Here is a 23,141-nt window from a genome sequence, read left to right on the forward strand (position 1 = left end):
GCAGTAAAGCAAGTCAAATTTGTAGTTTCTTATGTCTCATTCGAACTACAGATCCGCTACCCGATCTGGGAAACTTGCATAGTGCGGTTATAGTCGATAGAGGGTCGCAAAGCGAATGCAGAAGTGCCGTTCACCCTGTTACGAGTTGATGAACCACTGAAACTGTCATGATTCCTGCTTGTGTTCTCCTTGTCTTGTGTGGACTTTTGTCATTTCCTGTTCTGTGCCATGTTTTGTAGTCCTTTGTAGTTTTTCTTGTTTATTAGTCTCTCTCGGGTGTTTCTAATTAGCCCCGCCCCCTTGTTATCTTGTTTAGCTTGTTTGCCTGTGTATTTAAACCTCTGTGCTTCAGTTGTTGTTGGTCGGTTGTTGTTCCGTGTTCGCCCTGGATTACCTGTTTGTTTTAGTAAAGTAGTGCTTGCATGTGGATTCTCTCTCCGCTTCATTCTTACCTCATTGTTACAGAAACGATTTTGGAAACCTTATTTTAAGGTACAAAAAAATCTTTGGTGTTGCTTTAAAAAGTCATAAAAAGCCATGTTGCTTGGTAAAATCACATCGACATTATCAAACTTGGGGGTATTTTGGGGGGGAAAGCATCAAACAGAGTTAAAATGAGATACGACTCTGGATGTGACATGTCTGAATTGTCTGTTTTAGGATGGAAAAGCATAATAATGACAGCTCTTGAAACTGGCAGAAACGCACCGCTGTGCAGATCTTTGAAACGACTTCAAGCGGATCCGTGGGTGTCTGTCAGAGAAAGACAAAACACCCAAGATCCGTGTTTCCAAACCTCTTTTGTTTCAAAACCGTCAGTGAGAATCAAGAAGCCCTTCATCAACACCAAACCGGAAATATGTTCATATAATCTCATACTGGATATCATTTAGCATCATCAACACTATCATAACAGACACTTTTGAAGTGAAACAGACCTCCTCTCAACCTGAGGCACAAAATCTCATTTTATAACTGTATTTAGTTTGATAGCAGTTTGATTGGCAAAATCCCAAACTTCCCGTGTACTGTACCCTCTGGATGGGAATCACTTTTCAAATCTGAAGCAATGTTTTTTAAATGCCCAAGGTTGCCTTATGACTTCAGGCAACTTTACAGATGTCTTGTTTGTTTCCTCACAATTGGTGGATGTGTGAACTTCCTGTGCCTCATAACATTAGACTTCACTACTCATTCCAGTATATTTGCACAATGCATTAGTCAATCGCTGGACTGTGACCTATAGTTTTGTAAAAACAGATGAACAGTTCTCTATGGTTTATGCCAGTAATGATGATGGACAATGTGACTTCCTTTCGCTTGAAGGAAGGCAGTGTGAAATCGGAAGCTGTGGCAGATGCTAATAAGTTAACGTTGACAGTTTTCAAAAATCCCCACTTTACCAAGAAAGCCATTTATTGACGTCAGTGAACACTGGGTGTGGTAAAGTAGTGAGAAAAGAACAACAGACATTTAAAAACATTTACATTTTGCACCTGACATTTACATGTCTTTTCAAACCTATATGTCTTTATTTCTTCTTCAGCACACAAAAGATATTTTGAGGTTTAAGTTTTAGTTTTTTTGTCTGTACAAGTCAATGTTGTTTTGGACCCCATTGGCTTTTATTGTATAGACAAAAACAGTTAAAATTGATTAGGTGTTCAAGCGCATACCGCTGAAACCCTATTGTAATTGTTAAAAAATGTCCAAATTTCTCCCCTAAAACATATCAGGCAGACCAAAGTCATAAAGACTTGAAACTTTGAGGGATGGTAGTACTCTCACCGTCTACAATGTCACCAAGGCCCAATCGACCTGACGGGGCAATACAGTGTTCAAAAGTACGTAATGGCTCATAACTCCTAAACCGTTCATCGCAGGCTCAAGTGTCTTAAATTGGATTCAATCGTCACCCTGACGAAATTTTCGGGTATTTTGGATTTTTTGAAAAAACTATTTTTGCAAACTAGTCCTAGGTTTTTCGCCCAATCAGAACCAAACCAAACCAGTGCAGAAAGATTCTTTGGAGTCTGATTGTCAATAATTATATTTTAAAAAGTCAAAATTTCGATTGACTAGACACTTGGTGGCGCTATAAAATAAAAAAAATTAAAAAAAACATGAAAACACCTATAGCTATGCAACAGTCAGTCCGATTGACTTGAAAACTGGCATGCGGTGTCTTTGTCCAAGGTGCCTCGATTTTCTACGAGGACATTCGCGTATCTTGAAAAACACGTCGGCCAATGAAGTTCAAGCAGCTGAGGTTAACGGAGGCCGGTCGGAACAAAACTCGCTGGGCCTGTTTAACTCACGGCCACCGGGGGCGCATTTGTGTTTTTCACGAGTGTAAAGGATTGTATTTCACGTGATTTTACGCACGTGCCCACGACATTCATACCGCATTGGTAGAACTCCTCATTTGGAGCAACTTTGCCTCTAGGACCACCGCTGTCAAGTGAACCATTCGTTAAATATTGGAGATTATTTATAAAAACTACTTTTGCGTACTAGTCCTACCTCGATAACTATTAAAAAACTATATTTCCTTAGTAAATTGCCTATATTGGCTGTAAATGGCCTTTTCCATCTATGATCTACATGCTTGCTAAATAAAACATAATACCTGTTTTCGCTGTGCTTTAAGGCCTTAAAGCACTTAAACCCCGATAATTGCTGCTCGCAGCTATATATTTTTTTTGGAATTCAAAATATCTTCATTATGTTCCACAGAATAAAGTCATACAGGTTTTGGACAACATACAGATAAACAAATGATGACAGAACTTTTTTTTGTGACAAAGTAACAACGCTATTAATTTCTTTCTTTCTGCACGATAAACTAATTCTGTCCACATTGTGACAAAGTCGGCATGAAACGGAAGGCTTGATTTTGTCTGTGGGGAATTGATTGAATGGTTGTGGTTTGCTATTGGCTGACCTCATGTGAGTGACAGGTTATTGCCCCGCCCTCGTCATCAGAGAAGAGATGCTGCAAGAGGAAGGGGAAGTTATTCTGAATTTAAAAAGATTGGCAAAGTATGTGCAGAGAGAAATAATTTATAATAAATACTGTAATTTTCCATAAAAAACAGGAATTGTCCATTTTGATTTCATGGTGACTTCAAGGTGCGATCACATTTAATGTTGATCGGTGAAATTTTGCGTGCGTTCAAATTAGTCACTTGAATTTGCTGCGCTGAGAGTTGTGTGACTTTTGAAAACTCTATATACCAGTATACTAACATACAGTAAACTACTCTATACCAGTAACAACCAGTTACACTGTATTACAATGGTTGACTGAGCTGTCAAGTTTACACCTGCTTTTGGAGATTCTTGGCCACATTTCCATGATGTGAATCATGGCACTAGATGAGACTCTTATCTGTGTACGAGGCTTCGGTTAATCACACATTTCATAATATTGGAACAATACAAATATTTTAAATATTTGTTCAGGCTTGTAGGTAGAGGTTTCAACATGTGGAGCCACTACACATAACCACAGGTGTATAACGGTGTATAACTCACACTCATCGAAACGATCACGTACACAACACGAGTCATGTTAAAGAGAGTCTGACGGGATATGGAGAAACTGGTGTGTTGCTCAAGGTGGAATAAGAGGGAGATTAGGCAATTATCTACCAGAGTCGCCACAAGGTGAACTCAGGGCATCATGGGTTTTATTTACTGCAATGTCTGGTTTCATCAGAACTCATCAACTCAACTTATGATATAGTGAGAGCAGGGATGTGCAGAGAGCTTCTCAGGGGCTCAAATATGATATTATGGCCAAAAAGAAAGATATAATTCTGAAGCTTGTAGTGTAAATCAATGAGATCTTTACAACAGACTATTGACATGAAACAAATCAGTCGTCACTCTTTATATTTCCCAATATCTTAGTAAGATGATATGTAAATGCTTAGTTTTATTCTTCTAGCAAAGATCAGTATAATCAGTAAAGATTTCACTGGAAAATACACGCGTACAATGACCTGAAGGTGGACATTTTTACAATTATACTAAATTAATTTTTACTTTCTAAAAAAGTCTAAACTATCAATCAGACGACAGAAGGCATGTAGTAGATTGTGTTTTTGGTTTTCAACAAAGTTTTGATCATGTTGATCATTTAGAGAACTCAGAAACTCATGTATTAAATATGATTTAGCAGGCTTTATAGGTTTAACAAGATAAAATATTAGAATTTTTGCAATTATTGCAATTCATGAAATTAAACTTTTAAAGTGCATGCATGTTAGTAAGGCACTTAGAATGGAAGAAGCCTACAAATGGTCAGAGAAATAAACATTACAATGCAGTATTCAAAGTTAAATACACTGGCCGGACAAAAAAAAAAAAGTCAGTTTGGATTTAAATAGGCTAATGCTCATTATTGCAGTGATTATTATGTTTCTAGCATGTTATATGAGTGGCAACAGCTAATCGACGGAGTTTGTAGCTTTTCATTTCTTAAACAAGCATGTATGGAGACTCATCATGGCCATTTTCCATGATGACAATGTCAAGATTCATCCGGCTCAGATTGAGAAAGTATGGTTGTGAGGAGCTTGAAGAATCATTTTCTCCTCTGAGTCCAGAGCTTAAACTCATTGAGAGCATTAATTGAAAGTTTTACTCAAAGTATGTCACTGTAAATGTGATTTTCCACAAACTGAGGACCGATAAAAAAATATTTCCATGGTAATTTACAATATAATATGCCATAAATTGTTAACAAACTTGAAGAGTTTAACAGATATGTCATAAGTCTCATCGCTCTAGCTGATACCAAAACAACATGCAGCAGACAACACACAAAAAAACAAAAACATAATCAATATAGAAACATAAATAATACAACTTTATTCTAGCACTCCAGCAAAACCCCAGTGACCATTTAAATGACCACATCCAAACCAAAAACTTCCCGTTTACAGAGAAACCCACAGTTTCCGGTTTCAAAAGAGTCAGGTTCACTAGTTTATAATCCGACGCTATTACTGAGCTGTCAATATGTGATGAAATATTGCAGATAGTTTGCAATAACCCAAGTTCATTCAGAGTGTCTTTGGCCAAGAGTATATATACAGTACTGTGTTTTGAACAAATGCATTTGTCAGAATACATTGAAGAATGTTTGTTTTTATAGATGCTAATAATCCATATTGCTTTTACATCCGTTTCATGATGTGAATTAGCCATTTGAAACTATAAATGCTTTTAGGTTCACCGATGATCTTCATTCTGTTCTTGAGGCTCTCCGGGTTTAAATAAGTTGCACTGCACCGCTGGCCACTAGAGGCGCTATAATACGGTAACGCATCAGGTGCTGCGAACCTTCATCCAAGTCCACAACGTACTCCCTGAAAGAGACAATAGCAAAGAAATACTGTTCACTTATATTGCTTTATGATCTCAACCAGCTCATTAAAACGAAAGAAATGCTGCCCCCTATAGGAGACTATGCAATGTTGATAAGAAAACATAATTTTTATCATGAACTAAAAGGATTTCAAAGCCATTTTATTCATTATCATTCAGTTCTGTGTTTGGTTACGAGACAATGGCTCTGTTCCAAAAACGTCATATCGTTGCACAAAATCCAGTCATTTTCAGTCGAAATCCATGCAACTGGGAGTTTCGCTTGAGAGAAAGTTTTGCAACGAGTTCAAGTTGGTCGTGCAAATAAAACTGCTGGTTTCTGTGTGATTTCTGTCAGAGCTGAGCTTCATACACTGCTACGCTATGACAATATTGACGATAGATAATAGACCTTTTTTGCCCACAAAATTTAATCAAAAGTTGAAATTTAACCAGGCTGTAACCACATTATTGGATTACAGGTCCGTAGCCAGACTATTGAAAGGGGGGGTTCTTTTTTTCAAAAAGTGGACCTTTTTGCAGTTGTTCTCGTACTTTTGTATTTTGTTTTTGTATTTAAATAGTGTCCAATTTCCTGTGCCCTGGGCATCAAGAGTCAAGGCCCCGGCGTAGTTAGGGGGGTTCGGGGGCATTGTCCCCCGAGAAAATTTGGATTTCTCTGATCTACATATGTGCAATTTAGGACTTTTGAAGGCCAAAAATTTATAAAAAAAAATAGGCTAGCTTTAAAACCTTATCATTAGATTATTTGTCAATACCTCTCCTCATCTTCATATTTCTTTTTCTCTCAGTCTTCTTATCCTGGCCTATTTCTTCCCCTCCTAAAGCTGAACTTAGTCTTTTCATTTTCGTCTGTGTCAGTGACGAAAGTAGGCTCAACTGATATTTATACGTTTTATGAATAATTTTCTTAGAAAAGTTAATTTACTCAAGGCTAAAGCTGTAGCCTAAGTCAGTATTGACATTAGGAACCTTCTGCAAGCTTTGGAATTTAAAAACGTCTGTTTTTAAATGTTAAAAGTAATTTTAAATAATGCACATTATAGGCATTATACTACGTGCATCGTGCGCTGTGGAAACGCGTCAAAGCATTTTCAGGTATAATTATGCAGCATTAATGCACGAATGATTTTGAATGAATATTTTCATCATTGTGATATACAATGGTCACATAATATTAAAACTAATCTTGCTATTGATATCTTTATTAGACTACCGACCCTATAGAAAATGTCCGGCTATCGAACCTAAAACGAATTTACCGCGCTCAACCAGGGAGTGCATTTCACGAATTAGTAATCGCTGGCGTTCAGCGGGGAGGGAGGAAAGTCTGCGTGAACCCGCGTAGGTGCACTTTATGCAGTGAAGACTGTAAAGTGTTTGATAACTTTATTAAATTTCTGTGTATTTCCTCCTACTTGTCAGTGCCCCTTAGATGTCATGTGCCCCTGAGCAAGTGACCAGTTGCCCTAATGGTTAATCCGGCCCTCACCTGCCATGTCGGCTCGCTTTCGGGTTATAGCCTATTATTATTTTTTACAGTCTATGGTTATAGCCTACTTTCCGCGACTGCGCAACTGAGTTAGGTTGCCAGGTTGAGGTGACAAATGGGTTGAAATTGTATATGGTGTGTGGATTGTGTGAATATAATGCATTTAATACAAGATCTGGCAACTGGTCAACATTAGACAAACATATTGGTCCGATTATACATTAAAGGTGTTTGGGCCATGCAAATTACGGGAGTTTCCCGGGAGAAATAACAAACCGGGAGGGGTCCGGGAGATAGGGCTAAAAACGGGAGAAACCCGGGAAAAACGGGAGTGTTGACAGGTATCCGCGGCACACACACACAAGTCCAGCTACAATAATCATATTAATCAACCCAGAATATTTGTCACTAAGCATTGATTAAAACAATGATGACAATAATCACATAAAAAAAAAAAAAAAACTTAAATTCTGGACCTTTGGCCGTGAGGGGGGGTTCGTTCGAACCACCCGAACCCCCCCTGCCTACGGGCTTGGATTATCAGATTAGTGATCAATGAATATGGGTTTTTCAAAGGATGGATTCCTAAAATTTTATCTTTGCCCCAATTTTACCTTTGTCATTTGGCCAAAATCTCAAGTTAAAAGGACGAAGTGCTTCACACAGGCTATTTAAGACAGTATTGGCTTTGACTCGAAGACAAATCAAGACTTGTCCACTCCTCAAATACATCAAACATTAGCCTTTATAGACATGTTGTGTCTTGAGTAGAGAAAACGCTGTACTTCTTCAAACAAACAGCTCTTTATTTACCCTTGCACTGCCAACAAGCAGAGATAGTCTTCAAAATATGTGCAGCACTTCATTCAGATAGAAGTGGGCGGAGTTATGAGGTTTGACTGACAGTTTGAGGAGCCAATGGAGATACGAGGTTTAGTCACAAGCTGTTTGTAATGTTTTATTGGTTAAATATTTGCAAAACCCACAGACAGACGTAAAGGTGGACCAATAGTAATGATTTATGAAAAAAAAAAAAAAAAAGTTTTCAGTCTGATGACATCTGGGTTACACCCTTGTTGCAAACGGAAATGAAACGTCATAGACTCATTTGGCAAGATCACGGTTAGCAACCACACAAAATATACCAAACTCATGCAAGACTTGCATAAATACAGAATGAGGATTTAATTTAAGTTCAAAGATTTTGATCTTTGAGGTTTGATCTGTAATCTTCCTACAAATATAAACAACTTACATTGCTGCAGAAGTCAGTATGTGCACTCCAGGAGCAATCACAGGATTTAAAGAGGACCTTTTATGCCCTTTACAAAGTCTTTGATTGTTTTTAGGCTCTACTAGAACAGGTTTTCATGCTTGAATATTTTCCTCATATTCTCCATTGTTGCAGCTGTGTTTGTTTAGTTCCTGTCTCTATGAAGCCCCTCCTTCTGAAAAGCACACTGTGCTCTGATTGGTCGGCTGGAGCAGTGTGTTGTGATTGGTCGAGCGCTTCGAGTGTGTTTGGGAAATGTCCCGCCCCTTACCATAACCGCCAGTTTAACACACTACTAACTCACTCAACCAGGCCCCGCCCCTTTATTCTGCGTATGAATTATTTAAATGAGGAATATTGTGACGTGTTCGTTCCCGGAAGAAACTCAAGACTACAATGGAGGCGTTTCAGGGAGTTCAGAAACACTGACACTGATATACTGCCATGCAAAGGCAAAAGACGGTAACTTAGTTTTTGGTCGAAAAGTTATTTATATTTTTGGCACATTCAAGACCTCCTTTATCAAGTGGATGAGTATCTTGAATCAATTTCGAGAAAATAATGAGTTGTCTTAACAGTAACTTCCAAAAGCCCTTGAGAAACCAAGGCAGAACACCGTAACACCAGTTACCGCTCTTCGGCTTTGTTTTGGAACGCTCAAATTGAGTTACGGTACTCTGCCTTTGTTCAGCCGCGCGTCAATATGAAGTTACTGTGCCGGTATTCTATCAAATAATGATTGTACGGTTATCTGCCTTTGTTTTACTGTCCATTAAAATTAAAATTACAGTGTAGCCTGTGTACTTTGTACAGTTGTCATCAGTCCCTCTAACTTCTGATGTCCTCAGAGCTTTGTCCTGCACAAACGCGGTCAGAACATTTAGTATGGTCTGAACCCGCTCCATCGACAAACGTGCGATATCGATCTCGAAGGATTATGCAGAGTTGACAGACAAATGTTACACATGCCGTAGCAGATGAACACAACAAAGAACTAAAGCCCCGCCTCACTCAGTTCGGGTACCGGACCTGGTTGAAACACTCATGCATCTAGCTGGCAGAGTGCCAAAACTTCCTAAACACGGTCGAGCCGACGCTGGACTAATATATCCATGGAGGTATTATGTCATGTCAAATGTATTAATAATGCCATCAGAATGCAACCAAAGCAAAGGATAGCAATAAGTAGATGGCTATAAATAATTGTAAATCATACAAAATAAATGCCATGATCACTAGATTTTATACAGGTGTTATTATAATGATTTTGTTAATGGTGATCAGCAACCAAATATTGATAATGTGGAAGTTACTGCCTTTTGCCTTGGCATGACTTCTCACTTTTCGCCGACAATACAAAGGCAGAGTACAGTAACTTAAAAATAGTGGTCAAAAGTCAAGTTTGAGCTCAAGATTGTTTTATGTATATAATTTTCATTGCTAAAACATCTATTTGCCAGATTTCCAGTGTCCTACCTATAATTAATTTGGCGGGACAACTAAAAATCTTTAAAGTCATTTTTCTCAGTTCCACACTCTAGCGAGTTAAAGGTCTTTTGCCTTTGTAGGGCAGTGTAGAGAATAACTCCTTTTTTCATGCTCAAACCGCAACATTACACACTAAAGAAAGATGAACATGGAAAAATAGCATAACAGGTCGTCTTTAATGCTTATTCACTGATCCTTATGAGAGAAACACTGAGGCTGCTTTTAAATTTGGCCAAAATGAAGCATCTTAAAAGCATAATTGTGTTGTTTTTTTCTGGAACAGCCTTTTGCAGTAAAAGAGTGTGTAATATAAATGATGGTGTTGATACCTCTGCTCGTCTGTCTCCGGCTCCACCAGGATATTCTCCTGCCTCTCTTTCACTCTCAGGAACACGAACGAGTCGAGACACGGCTCAGGAACTTCACACACAAACATACAGAAGCACCAATGAATCAATCACTGCCACTGACGCTATTACCCAACTCCAACAGTGGAGATTACAGCAATACATTTAGGTAAATTTACTCGCTTGAGTAATGTACACTGCTGTTTAAAGGTAAACGCAGACTTTAGCTTATTCACCGTATCCCCCAGAGTTAGATAAGTCCATACATACCCTCTTCATCTCCGTGCCTGCCGTAACTCTGTCTAACGCACCCACTGCTAGCCTAGCTTAGCACAAAGACTGGAGGTAAATGGCTCCAGCTAGCATACTGCTCCCAATAAGTGACAAAATAACGCCTATACAAATCACAACATGTAAATAGGAAACCGTTGGTGTTATTTTGTCACTTATTGGGAGCCGTATGCTAGCTGGAGCCATTTACCTCCAGTCTTTGTGCTAAGCTAGGCTAGCGGTGACAGAGTTACGGCACGCACTGAGATGAGAAGGGTATGTATGGACTTATCTAACTCTGGGGGATACAGGGAATAAGCTAGAGTCCCAAAAAGTCGCTGTGTTCCTTTAAAAGTTTGCGGTCGTTACATTTTCTATATATATCTTAAAAAGACGTCTTTTCTGCTCACCAAGGCTCCATTTATTTGATCAAAATACAGTAAAAACACTAATACTGTGAAATATTACGATTTAAAAATCACCTATATGCTGATTTGCTGCTCAAGAAATATTCCTCATTTTTATCAATGTTGAAAACAGTTGAGCTGCTTCATATTTTGTGATTTTTTTTCCAGGACTATTTGATGAATAGAAAGCTCAAAAGAACAGCATTTATTTGAAATGTAATTTTTTGGTAACAACTTAAAAGTATGCACTTTCACTTTTAATCAATTCAATTTGATCTGTTCTTGCTGAAGATAAATATTAATTACTTAAAAAAAATCTTACTGACCCCAAACTTCTGAACAGTATTGCTTATGCTTTTCTGATCAATTTTTTAATATACATTTTTTTTTTTTTTTTTTAAGTTTACTGCGTAAATATGTGCACACCTTCAACATACTCTGGGCTGTTAAATTGACTCAATTTAGATCATCATCATCATCCAGGAGTTATAAAATGTACATTTATACATAAAATGTATAAATTTTATATAACTGACTTGGTCGAGGAAACTTGATTTTTCACAGTAAAACATAATTGAAATAATTTAATCCAAATTAGGGCTGCTCGATTATGACAAAAATCATAATTGTCGATTATTCCCTTGAAATTGTAATTGCAATTATTAACTACGATTATCATAATTTACATTGAATGGTGTTTTGAATAGCTATATGCCATTGTTTGAAGCAACTGCATGCCATTTGTTATATCAAAATACAAGCTGAAAACACTCTTCCTTTTTTTTTCGCTTTTCTATCGCATTAAGCTTCAAATATCAAATATATTTATTTATTTAAAGAAACCAAAGTAAAAAAAACTTAAGATAAGCTGTAGAAAGAAAAAAAACACATCTTAAGCACACAGAATATTGTAAGTGTACTTGTTTTTTGTAATTGCGCCTTTAAACGATTACATAATTGTGGCATCCGTAATTGTAATCACGATTACAAATTCGATTAATTGTGCAGCCGTACTCCAAATCAATAGCAATTACAATATCAAGTGAAATTATTTTAAAAATGATGATTTCTACCATAATTGTACTGTATTTTCTGGCTAGTAAAACTCAAAATACAACTGCAAAATACAGTATTAAAATTACATTTTAAAAGATTAACTCTTTCCCCACCAGTATTTTTAAATAAAATTAAAAGTTTCCCAGAACACGCATGAAGTGTCCGGGTGTTAACGGCCCCTTGTGAGCGGGTTCTCACCGGCCTTCAGCATGTCAATGCTCTGCAGGTTTGGAGGCATGTGTTTCAGAGCCACGGCTTGCAGATAAACCTCGGTGTTGGCCAGATACCTAAACAAACAACACACAACTTCTGTGAATTATAGGACAAACAGACAGTGACCAAAATCACACACAACATGCTGGCCAAACCAGCCATTATAATCTGTCTTCAAGACCAGTTAAACTCCATCGACAGCTTCTGTTTGTGCTAAACCACAGGGTGATGTGGAAGATAGATTCAGGACGAACTCACTCTTTAGCGAAGGCAAACTCCTCAGGAGAGAGAAACGAAGGATCTCCATCCGCACGCGACTTTTCCTTCTCCAAAACATGAGGGAAAAACTTCTCTATCTGCAGACGAGACAACAATCCAGTCATAAAAACAATCCATTTACTGTATATTGTGTAATGTCACAGATTTTGGCAAATTTTGCATCAAGTTTGAGAGTTTCACCATTTCTTTGAGAAACACACTGGTCATATCATACACACACAGAAACTTTTACGAATGATTATAATTTTTCCATGTTTTAATTTTAATAGTAAAAATCTGTTGTGCAGCACTTTGTTTGACAAAACATAAAAGGGTTTTCATTTGATTACATTTTAAAAGATTAATTCAATTGTTAATGTTTTATGCCTTCATTTGATTAGCAATGTTTATGTCTAGGAAATTTTAAAACACAGAATTTCTGAAAAATAAAACATTTCAAAGTTCCCTGTTAGTTTTATTAATTTAATAGATTACAATTTTTTTTTTATCTTATGTAACCATTAAAATGGAGTGCTGAAAAAAAAACAGAACCCAGAAAAATTTAAATGGGAAAAAATCAAACAGAATATGGGGAAAAAAACATAAAACCGACTTAAAAAGGCCCTATAAACTGTGCAAATTCATGTCCACATGAAGCGGTTTGTTTAATGTACACAGATGCTAAAGATCATTCTGGAGTAGAAATACATCCATTGCAAAGTCCCTTCAAGGCAAGTCATTTCACTCGGCGGCCATCTTTGAAATGCCAATGCAAGTGCAGCTCTCATCTCTTTGAATGGGGAAACATCATTGAATTCTCCAAAGCTGTTCAGCAAGCTTACAATTAAATTTCATTCTTAAATTCACCAATGAAATTTGACAAGTCTCATCAATTTTGTTTCTTAACACTCATTCATAAGCGCACATCTCAACCATAGACTGTAGAAAAAGATGGACAGCGCGTCTAAGCTCCTGTAGACTCATTCGCATGCACAGCTGTCAATCATGACGTTACACACCGTTTTATAGCATCAAATAACTAACTTACCTAATGTAAATAAATATTATATATTTATTTATACATATTTATATATTATAAATATAATATATTATATAATACAAAACCAAACTTACAGGGGAAAACAAACACTTAAAGGTATTTTTCATACCTAAAATGCTTTGGAAAAAAAATATTTGAAGTGTAATTGAATTTTTTAGCGCAATTTTCCACCGGACAAAATTGCGATTGTTAACTCATGATTAACTCATGGATAACCCAACCAGACCACCTAGAGACTTCGGGTGTTCGGCATTATGTTAAGGAAGGTCTAATCTCGGGAACGCACAAAAAAAATCCATGAAAAGATTTACTATCTCTTAGTGTTGTGATCCCATGACGTGAGAAAATTGCGCTAAAACACTCACTGAGTTTTTATTACTTGTTTAGTTAGGCTCGCGCGTCCCATTCAAATACATGGAGGGGCGGGGTTTATGACCTATACGGCAACCATCCACCAGGGGGCGATCGAAATGCGATGACTTGCCATGTCCATTCTATCCAACCTAAATAGTATGTGAGATTAGAATAAGTGTGTCCCAAATAGGGTTGGGTATCGTTTGAATTTTAAATATTTTCCGATTCTGCTTATCGATTCCGATTCCAAATTTCGATTCCAATAACGTAAAAAACAAAAACAAAACAGATATCATTCACATTTAGTCTTATTGCAAAACATTTAACTGTAGCTGAATATCATGAACAAAAATCAACAGGCTAAAGAACACCATAAAAAATATGGTAAAAATACCACAGAAAAACAACTAGCCTAGCTAATATAAATTTCAAGCATTATTAAAGACAAGTAAGCACTCAGTAATTAAAAAAGAACAAATTAGAAAAAAAAATTAGAAAATCGCAACAAATAGATACAACTGAACAAAGATATGATTAAAATAAAGTGATTTCCAGGTATTCAGGTACAGAAGCTAATTAAATGTAAAATTACTGCACTTTATAAATAAAATATACATTACAAATATAGTTACAAAAGTTATTCAGTCAAGAAAGAGTGAATTTTCTCTTGGTCTTTTGTTGTTTGATTCGTGTTATTATAGAGTGTGGTAATAAAAACATAACTTTAAGAGTTGCCCAATATAGTTCCTCACGCCTGCAGCACATCTTGCGCTTGAATGTTTTAAAATCACGTTAAAATCACTGTTTCACGACTCGTGCGCAGTCGAGTCGTCTCGCGCTTGAACAGCTTAAAGTTATATTGAAATGCTCGGATAATAAGGAATCGATAAAAGGAATCGAAATTTTTATTTTATAACAAGTATCCGATTCCTGACCTGAAGTATTTTCATGTTATATTTCATCTGCAACAACAATGTGGGCTTTTATAAAGATCCATTTGGCCATTAACTTTTAAATGCATTATTATGCATGAATATGAGGAAAGTCTCCGCATGAAAGACCCGCGACTGCAGATTTCTCTCCGATACAGTAGGAAATTAAATTAAAAGTCTATCTAAAGTCTTTGTTTCTGGGCTGGTAACTGAAAGGTTCTAGGCTCAAACCCTTCAGCTCTTTAACTATCACTACTGTGTGCTTGAGCAAGACACGTGTTCTCAGGTTACTCCTGAGATATATGTATAATATGTTTGCTGTAAGTCATTTAGAATAATTGCAACAGCTAAACGACTGACTCTGAAGTCATTTCCATTACCTTCTGGAGCCTTGAGCGCAGAAAGCTGCTCAGAACGAAGCGGATGCGATCGATCTCCATGCGATGGACACTGGCTTTCACATCACCTTTCCTCACCCTCTGGAGATTTTCCTCCTGCATACACAAATATAAAGGCAACATTTCATGCTATACTTCATCTAAAACAATTTTTAAAGGTGCAGTAAGTGATTTCTGAGAAGCACTGTTGATATGTGAAATCAACTCAAACAAACACGCCCCTTTTTTCATTACTCCGCCCCCAAAATGCACAAACACACAATGCAAGAGTGAAAGAGCTTCGAGTGCAAGAGCTTCAGTCTCTCCAGCACTGAAAAGCTTTTCTAATATTAACACGGGTCCTAAAGCTCTTGCCTGATCATAACTCTTCTTTTTTCAGTGTTATTCCTCTGAACTTTTCTCTTTTGTAATGTCTCTCAGCCATCTCTCTTACTAGTCTTTCTTCAAATCTCTCTCTTGCTCACTCTCCTCCCCTATCATGAGTGAACACGCCCCCTACTGCTGATTGGCTCACTCTCCTCCCCTATCATGAGTGAACACGCCCCCTACTGCTGATTGGCTCACTCTCCTCCCCTATCATGAGTGAACACACCCCCTACTGCTGATTGGCTCACTCTCCTCCCCTATCATGAGTGAACACACCCCCTACTGCTGATTGGCTCACTCTACTCCCCCATCATGAGTGAACACGCCCCCTCCTGCTGATTGGCTCACTCTCCACCCCCATCATGAGTGAACAAGCCCCCTACTGCTGATTGGCTCACTCTCCTCCCCCATCATGAGTGAACACATCCCCTACTGCTGATTGGCTCACTCTCGTCCCCTATCATGAGTGAACACATCCCCTACTGCTGATTGGCTCACTCTCCTCCCCTGTCATGAGTGAACACACCCCCTACTGCTGATTGGCTCACTCTCCTCCCCCATCATGAGTGAACACGCCCCCTACTGCTGATTGGCTCACTCTCCTCCCCCATCATGAGTGAACACATCCCCTACTGCTGATTGGCTCACTCTCCTCCCCTATCATGAGTGAACACACCCCCTACTGCTGATTGGCTCACTCTCCTCCCCTGTCATGAGTGAACACACCCCCTACTGCTGATTGGCTCACTCTCCTCCCCCATCATGAGTGAACACGCCCCCTACTGCTGATTGGCTCACTCTCCTCCCCCATCATGAGTGAACACACCCCCTACTGCCGATTGGCTCACTCTCCTCCCCCATCATGAGTAAACACGCCCCCTACTGCTGATTGGCTCACTCTTCTCCCCCTCATGAGCGAACACACCCTCTACTGCTGATTGGCTCACTCTCCTACCCTATCATGAGTGAACACGCCCCCTACTGCTGATTGGCTCACTCTCCTCCCCTATCATGAGTGAACACACCCCCTACTGCTGATTGGCTCACTCTCCTCCCCTATCATGAGTGAACACGCCCCCTACTGCTGATTGGCTCACTCTTCTCCCTCATCATGAGTAAACACGCCCCCTACTGCTGATTGGCTCACTCTCCTCCCCTATCATGAGTGAACACACCCCCTTACTGCTGATTGGCTCACTCTCCTCTCCCATCATGAGTGAACACACCCCCTACTGCTGATTGGCTCACTCTCCTCCCCCATCATGAGTGAACACGCCCCCTACTGCTGATTGGCTCACTCTCCTCCCCCATCATGAGTGAACACACCCCCTACTGCTGATTGGCTCACTCTCCTCCCCTATCATGAGTGAACACACCCCCTACTGCTGATTGGCTCACTCTCCTCCCCTATCATGAGTGAACACACCCCTTACTGCTGATTGGCTCACTCTCCTCCCCTATCATGAGTGAACAAGCCCCTTACTGCTGATTGGCTCACTCTCCTCCCCTATCATGAGTGAACAAGCCCCTTACTGCTGATTGGCTCACTCTCCTCCCCTATCATGAGTGAACACACCCCCTACTGCTGATTGGCTCACTCTACTCCCCCATCATGAGTGAACACGCCCCCTCCTGCTGATTGGCTCACTCTCCACCCCCATCATGAGTGAACACACCCCCTACTGCTGATTGGCTCACTCTCCTCCCCTATCATGAGTGAACACACCCCCTACTGCTGATTGGCTCACTCTCCTCCCCCTCATGAGCGAACACACCCCCTACTGCTGATTGGCTCACTCTACTCCCCCATCATGAGTGAACACGCCCCCTACTGCTGATTGGCTCACTCTCCTCCCCCATCATGAGTGAACACATCCCCTACTGCTGATTGGCTCACTCTCCTCCCCTATCATGAGTGAACACATCCCCTACTGCTGATTGGCTCACTCTCCACCCCCATCATGAGTGAACACACCCCCTACTGCTGATTGGCTCACTCTCCACCCCCATCATGAGTGAACACATCCCCTACTGCTGATTGGCTCACTCTCGTCCCCCTCATGAGCGAACAAGCCCCTTACTGCTGATTGGCTCACTCTCCTCCCCCATCATGAGTGAACACGCCCCCTACTGCTGATTGGCTCACTCTCCTCCCCCATCATGAGTGAACACATCCCCTACTGCTGATTGGCTCACTCTCCTCCCCTATCATGAGTGAACACATCCCCTACTGCTGATTGGCTCACTCTACTCCCCCATCATGAGTGAACACGCCCCCTACTGCTGATTGGCTCACTCTCCTCCCCCATCATGAGTGAACACATCCCCTACTGCTGATTGGCTCACTCTCCTCCCCTATCATGAGTGAACACATCCCCTACTGCTGATTGGCTCACTCTCCACCCCCATCATGAGTGAACACACCCCCTACTGCTGATTGGCTCACTCTCCACCCCCATCATGAGTGAACACATCCCCTACTGCTGATTGGCTCACTCTCGTCCCCCTCATGAGCGAACACACCCCCTACTGCTGATTGGCTCACTCTACTCCCCCATCATGAGTGAACACGCCCCCTACTGCTGATTGGCTCACTCTCCTCCCCCATCATGAGTGAACACATCCCCTACTGCTGATTGGCTCACTCTCCTCCCCTATCATGAGTGAACACATCCCCTACTGCTGATTGGCTCACTCTACTCCCCCATCATGAGTGAACACGCCCCCTACTGCTGATTGGCTCACTCTACTCCCCCATCATGAGTGAACACGCCCCCTACTGCTGATTGGCTCACTCTACTCCCCCATCATGAGTGAACACACCCCCTACTGCTGATTGGCTCACTCTCCTCCCCTATCATGAGTGAACACATCCCCTACTGCTGATTGGCTCACTCTCCTCCCCCTCATGAGCGAACACACCCCCTACTGCTGATTGGCTCACTCTACTCCCCCATCATGAGTGAACACGCCCCCTACTGCTGATTGGCTCACTCTCCTCCCCCATCATGAGTGAACACATCCCCTACTGCTGATTGGCTCACTCTCCTCCCCCTCATGAGCGAACACACCCCCTATTGCTGATTGGCTCACTCTCCTCCCCCATCATGAGTGAACACATCCCCTACTGCTGATTGGCTCACTCTCCTCCCCCTCATGAGCGAACACACCCCCTACTGCTGATTGGCTCACTCTACTCCCCCATCATGAGTGAACACGCCCCCTACTGCTGATTGGCTCACTCTCCTCCCCCATCATGAGTGAACACGCCCCCTACTGCTGATTGGCTCACTCTCCTCCCCCATCATGAGTGAACACACCCCCTACTGCTGATTGGCTCACTCTACTCCCCCATCATGAGTGAACACGCCCCCTACTGCTGATTGGCTCACTCTCCTCCCCCATCATGAGTGAACACGCCCCCTACTGCTGATTGGCTCACTCTCCTCCCCTATCATGAGTGAACACACCCCCTTACTGCTGATTGGCTCACTCTCACACATATTCCTTCCCCTTTAATCTAAAAGCTTAATGTTAAAAATGTAATGTAAAAAAAAAAATCAAATAGAAGATAAGTCAATGTTGTTTGTCAGCTACCTAAATATAACATAGAATGTTTCACCAAACACTGATCAGTACCATGTGTGAGAGCTGCTCCATCACACACTCCACCAACTCGGACTTGTTTTCCAACAGTTCTGGAGAAAACTTCTCATTAAGCCAAGCCTGAAACACAGATGATGATTGACACACATTAGAAAACACTATTCCAGATCACATGCGTCTAATAAAGCTGCACGATTAATTGTTAAAAAATTGCGATCTCGATTCAAACATCTACGTGATCTCATTCCTAAATGATTCGGGTTGAAAACTTTTTGTTTTCACCCCCGACTCTTAATGCATCTTGTTTTCTTCTGGAGCATCAGTGAATGTTTGAACCTTTTTTAATAGTTGTGTTTTATTTATTTTTTTATAGTACTTTTTTAATAGTTTGTTTTATAAATTGTCATATTGTCTTGTGGACTATATGGAAACATCTTTTATGTAAAATATCTTATTCAGGACAGTATTAAATAAAAAAAATAACATGCATTTTGTATGATTTAGTTCAAATTATTCACATTTTCACAGATTCTGCAAGGGGTGTGTAAAATATTTAGCAGCACTGTATGAAACAGCTTCACAAAAAGCCTTTTCACCCACACAGTATCATTATTTCTGTTACAAATATTCATATTATCAGAGAAGAACTGGGATAATAGCTTAGCCTACAGTTCAGATATTAACACTGATGTCTACGGAAGCAAATCACCTTTTGAAAGTAACGTGACGGTTCAAATTAAAATTGTATTAATTACATTGTTACACCAGTAGATGGCGACATGTGACTGTTAAAAATGTATTTGTCATTGAATCATTCATTCAATCCATTTTTTTTTAGAAAAGTTAGTTTATCCAGAAATATACACTGCAATAATAAATTAAAATAGCCATCATTTATTTTTCAAATTTCTTATTGCCATAATGTGCAGCATTTTTTAAACAATATGTTTTATTTTTAGATTTAAGCACACCGAAATTAATCCATGTTTTTCGTGATATTAAAAAACTTCTGGTGGTTTTAATTCCTAAATGATTTAAAATAATTTTTGTAGACAAAAAAAATAACTTCTACTTATAAATTATTGTTTACACAAATATGTGTCAACATTAGAATTTCTTCAATTACATTGTACAAGTTTTTCCTCCACCAATTGGCCAGCATACGTGTCAATATTGTTCAAAATAATCCCAGGATGCACCTCATAGAATTATTGGTCACTAAATAGCCTAACTAATTTCCTTTTGTGTCATTTCATAAATGTGTTTGAAGTGTAGTAGACGTCTCGGTATTTTTTTTTTCTTCTTAATTTCCACTACAAGTATGTAAATATCTTTATATTTTTATATTTTTATTACTAACTTATATCAATATCTAAACATTCTTAAATCAAGACACATTTACTTATGCTTAAAGGTGCAATTTCTGAGAAACTGTTGAAAATCGAGCACCAAAACATACTTATAGCCAATCAGCAGGAAAGGGCGTGTCCACAATTAAGGGGGAGGTGCCTGTTCTGCATAGCATGTTCGTGAACTTGGGGGCGGAGCTATCAAGATAGGGGTGTGATCCTTTTGAGTAGGGGCGTGTTTGTTTTTGTGATTTCAAATATCAACAGCGTTTCCCAGAAATCGCTTACTGCACCTTTAAATATGAAAAAAAAAAAAAACTGCAATTGGGGTTATTTATCTTATTTTAACCATTAATTTTTCAGTGGTATACATGACTTAATTGAATCGTTCTGCTTCTGAAGTTAATGTATCTTGATTTAAGAAAGTTTAAATATTGATACTGGAAAACAAGACAAAAATACAGAGTAAGAACATCATTGTTTTGCAGTGTGAGCTTGACATTTCACGGTGTGTGTTATTGTTCGAGCAGGCTTAAAGCTGTCTGACCTCCTCCAGTTTGGCGATGAGCTCTGCTGGGGTCAACACGTCCTCCTGGCTCTCCTCTCCTCCACTGAGATCACTGACGTCTGACATGGTGACTGTAACACTGTAACAATCCAACAACACGCCTCAATCTAAAGTGCAGGACTTTCAGCCAGAGCACGTTTCAGAGAATCAGCTCGGCTACTAAACTCTCCGGAAAATCAAACTTCAGTGCAAAAAACATCGATATGAAAACCCAAACTTTCAACTGTTTACATCCTCACGCGCGATCACTCTCTGCGGTAACCTTCTGATAGGGAATTTCGCGCCAAAACCCGACAAAATGACGCGGCGATGATGTCACCGCGTCCTCAAGCTGGTTGAAGTGGCGCAAGTCTGCGCATTGCGCACCAAAAATAAATCTCAAGCAAAGAGTATAGAAGCATAGACATAATATACATAGACGCCCTATTGGCCGCTGGATCGTACGTCAACGGCGCCGCCATACTGCGGAGGGCAACTTCCCCATACCTCTCATAACGAGAATTGAGAAAAATGCCTATTTCGTGTGCTGCTTGGGGCTTTACAAATCGCCACACAATTGAAAACAGGTCTCAGGGAATTACCTTTCTCAAGCAAAACTGAAAATTTGTTTCTGGTTGCATTTCATTTACTATTTTTATTTTCAGAGGAGAAAGGCCACGAAATTTAAAAATACTACTGTTATTGTGTCACGAAATGTAGTTTTAAGAGTTTTTCAGTCGACAATGTAGTTGTTTAAAGCTCAAATTTGTGGTTTATTTATAAAGATAGCGCCTTTTTAAAAATGTTATCTGACGGTTTCGGAGTTGTGAGATCCAGCGATCCCCGCGGGCGCTCAGCGCTCATGTACCCCGCCGAGAACAGCCTTGCCTCGGCTATAGTGCCTGTCGTACACCGCTTCTGAGTTCTGACGTTCGTCGCTGTCAGTCTAGTGAGAATAATTCGTCTTGTGTTTATCTAACGGGCGATCTTTGGTTTCATTAATCTATAATTTGTTCCTTGGCAGATTGTTTTGGCTGAGGGCAAAGTGAAGTTTCATAACTTAATATATTTAGGCTATTATAACAGTGTAGCCTGCTGTATGTTTGACTGGATCGTTTACTTTATTTCTTGATTTGTATAGCTTCTTATACCTTTTAAAAACTGAAATTTAACAAAAAGAGACAGGGTTGCGTCATTTTATTTTATATAGCCTATGTAATAATATTTTAAAATGTATATATTTACATTATTTATTATTGTTATTATAATAATATACCACTTACAATTATCAATCTATTATAGTTATGCTGTCAAATTATTTTACTATTCATAGTAACTATTTAACCTATTATTTTTTATTGTCTATATTCTGTAATTGATATTTCATATTCTACTGCTATTATTATAGTATACATAAACTATATGCTATTATCAATATATTATTATTATTATTATATTAGTACTTATGATATTATATAATTATACTTTTCATTACTATTTTATTTACTGTATACTGTTTGTTTATTTTATTGACTAAACTATTTACTATTAGCCTACCTCTCACTTTATCTTATATTTACTATTTGCATTGCACTGTAGTTGTACCATATCATATTACCATAAATGATCCATCAGTTATCTTTGTTATTGCTAAAATCGGGTCAATGACAGAATATGCTTTTCCCACAATAAGAAACTTTATTTAATTTAATGTGAAAATTAAATTATATCTCAGTATGGGGGTGTTCACAATTCTTATCCAAGAATGAAAAGCTAAATACATGACAAGCCAGAGCTTTGGCCATTCCTTATTAAAAAAAATAAAATAAAATATAAGTCTATCTATCGAGAGTTTAACTAACTACAGATGGAACTTTTTTTGTACACCACATACAAACCACCGAAATCGGTTGATAAATGTAATTTTTTTTGGTTTTTATACAGAAAAACCGCAGCTCAGCAGTTTACTTGCATTTGATTACAGCGCAGTCTTGCCCTCCACAAAATGGCGGACGCGTTGACGTATCGCAGCAACGTTCCAAAGCGGCCAATAGGGCGTCTATGTATATTATGTCTATGTATAGAAGCCCAAGAGGCGAAACTCAATAGAACGCTCCATAGCAACAGTTGCGCGGCCGCCATTATGGACTGAAAACTGAAGGAAAACGCCGAAAAATAATGGGAGTCAATGGCACTGAAAAACTTAACATAACAAAAACTTAACATAACTTAATTTTTTCTGGCCGTCATATCTCAATATGAAAACAATTTAAAATACATTAATGAGGATGACCGACGTTAAATGACGTTAAATTACAGAAAATATAC

At 39.2% G+C, this 23,141-nt stretch overlaps 1 protein-coding gene across 1 annotated transcript; it reads right to left on the minus strand.

Annotated features, from left to right (window-relative positions):
- Positions 1-4,853: 4,853 nt before the first annotated feature.
- Positions 4,854-21,191, minus strand: gins4 (GINS complex subunit 4 (Sld5 homolog)). Its single transcript, XM_081349340.1, has 7 exons — positions 20,814-21,191; positions 18,951-19,037; positions 14,928-15,041; positions 12,202-12,299; positions 11,929-12,017; positions 9,980-10,070; positions 4,854-5,378 (listed from the first exon to the last, which is right to left on the minus strand). Exons 1-7 carry the CDS (start codon positions 20,898-20,900, stop codon positions 5,282-5,284), a joined length of 663 nt encoding a protein of 220 aa, XP_081205466.1. The 5' UTR covers positions 20,901-21,191; the 3' UTR covers positions 4,854-5,281.
- Between the last annotated feature and the right edge of the window lie 1,950 nt (positions 21,192-23,141).

This window comes from Scardinius erythrophthalmus (genome assembly GCF_964197995.2).
Source record: "Scardinius erythrophthalmus genome assembly, chromosome: 20".
NCBI classification, from domain to species: domain Eukaryota; kingdom Metazoa; phylum Chordata; class Actinopteri; order Cypriniformes; family Leuciscidae; genus Scardinius; species Scardinius erythrophthalmus.

What these genes read in the sequence shown, in the direction of transcription:
- gins4 (XM_081349340.1), bottom strand. Translation starts at nt 20,900, where the DNA reads ATGTCAGACGTCAGTGATCTCAGTGGAGGAGAGGAGAGCCAGGAGGAC. An exon ending in TGGAGCAGCTCTCACACATG is followed by an intron (nt 15,042 to 18,950) that starts GTACTGATCAGT and finishes TTGTGTATGCAG; the next exon opens with GAGGAAAATCTCCAGAGGGT. An exon ending in CCGGAGACAGACGAGCAGAG is followed by an intron (nt 5,379 to 9,979) that starts GTATCAACACCA and finishes TGTCTCTTTCAG; the next exon opens with GGAGTACGTTGTGGACTTGG.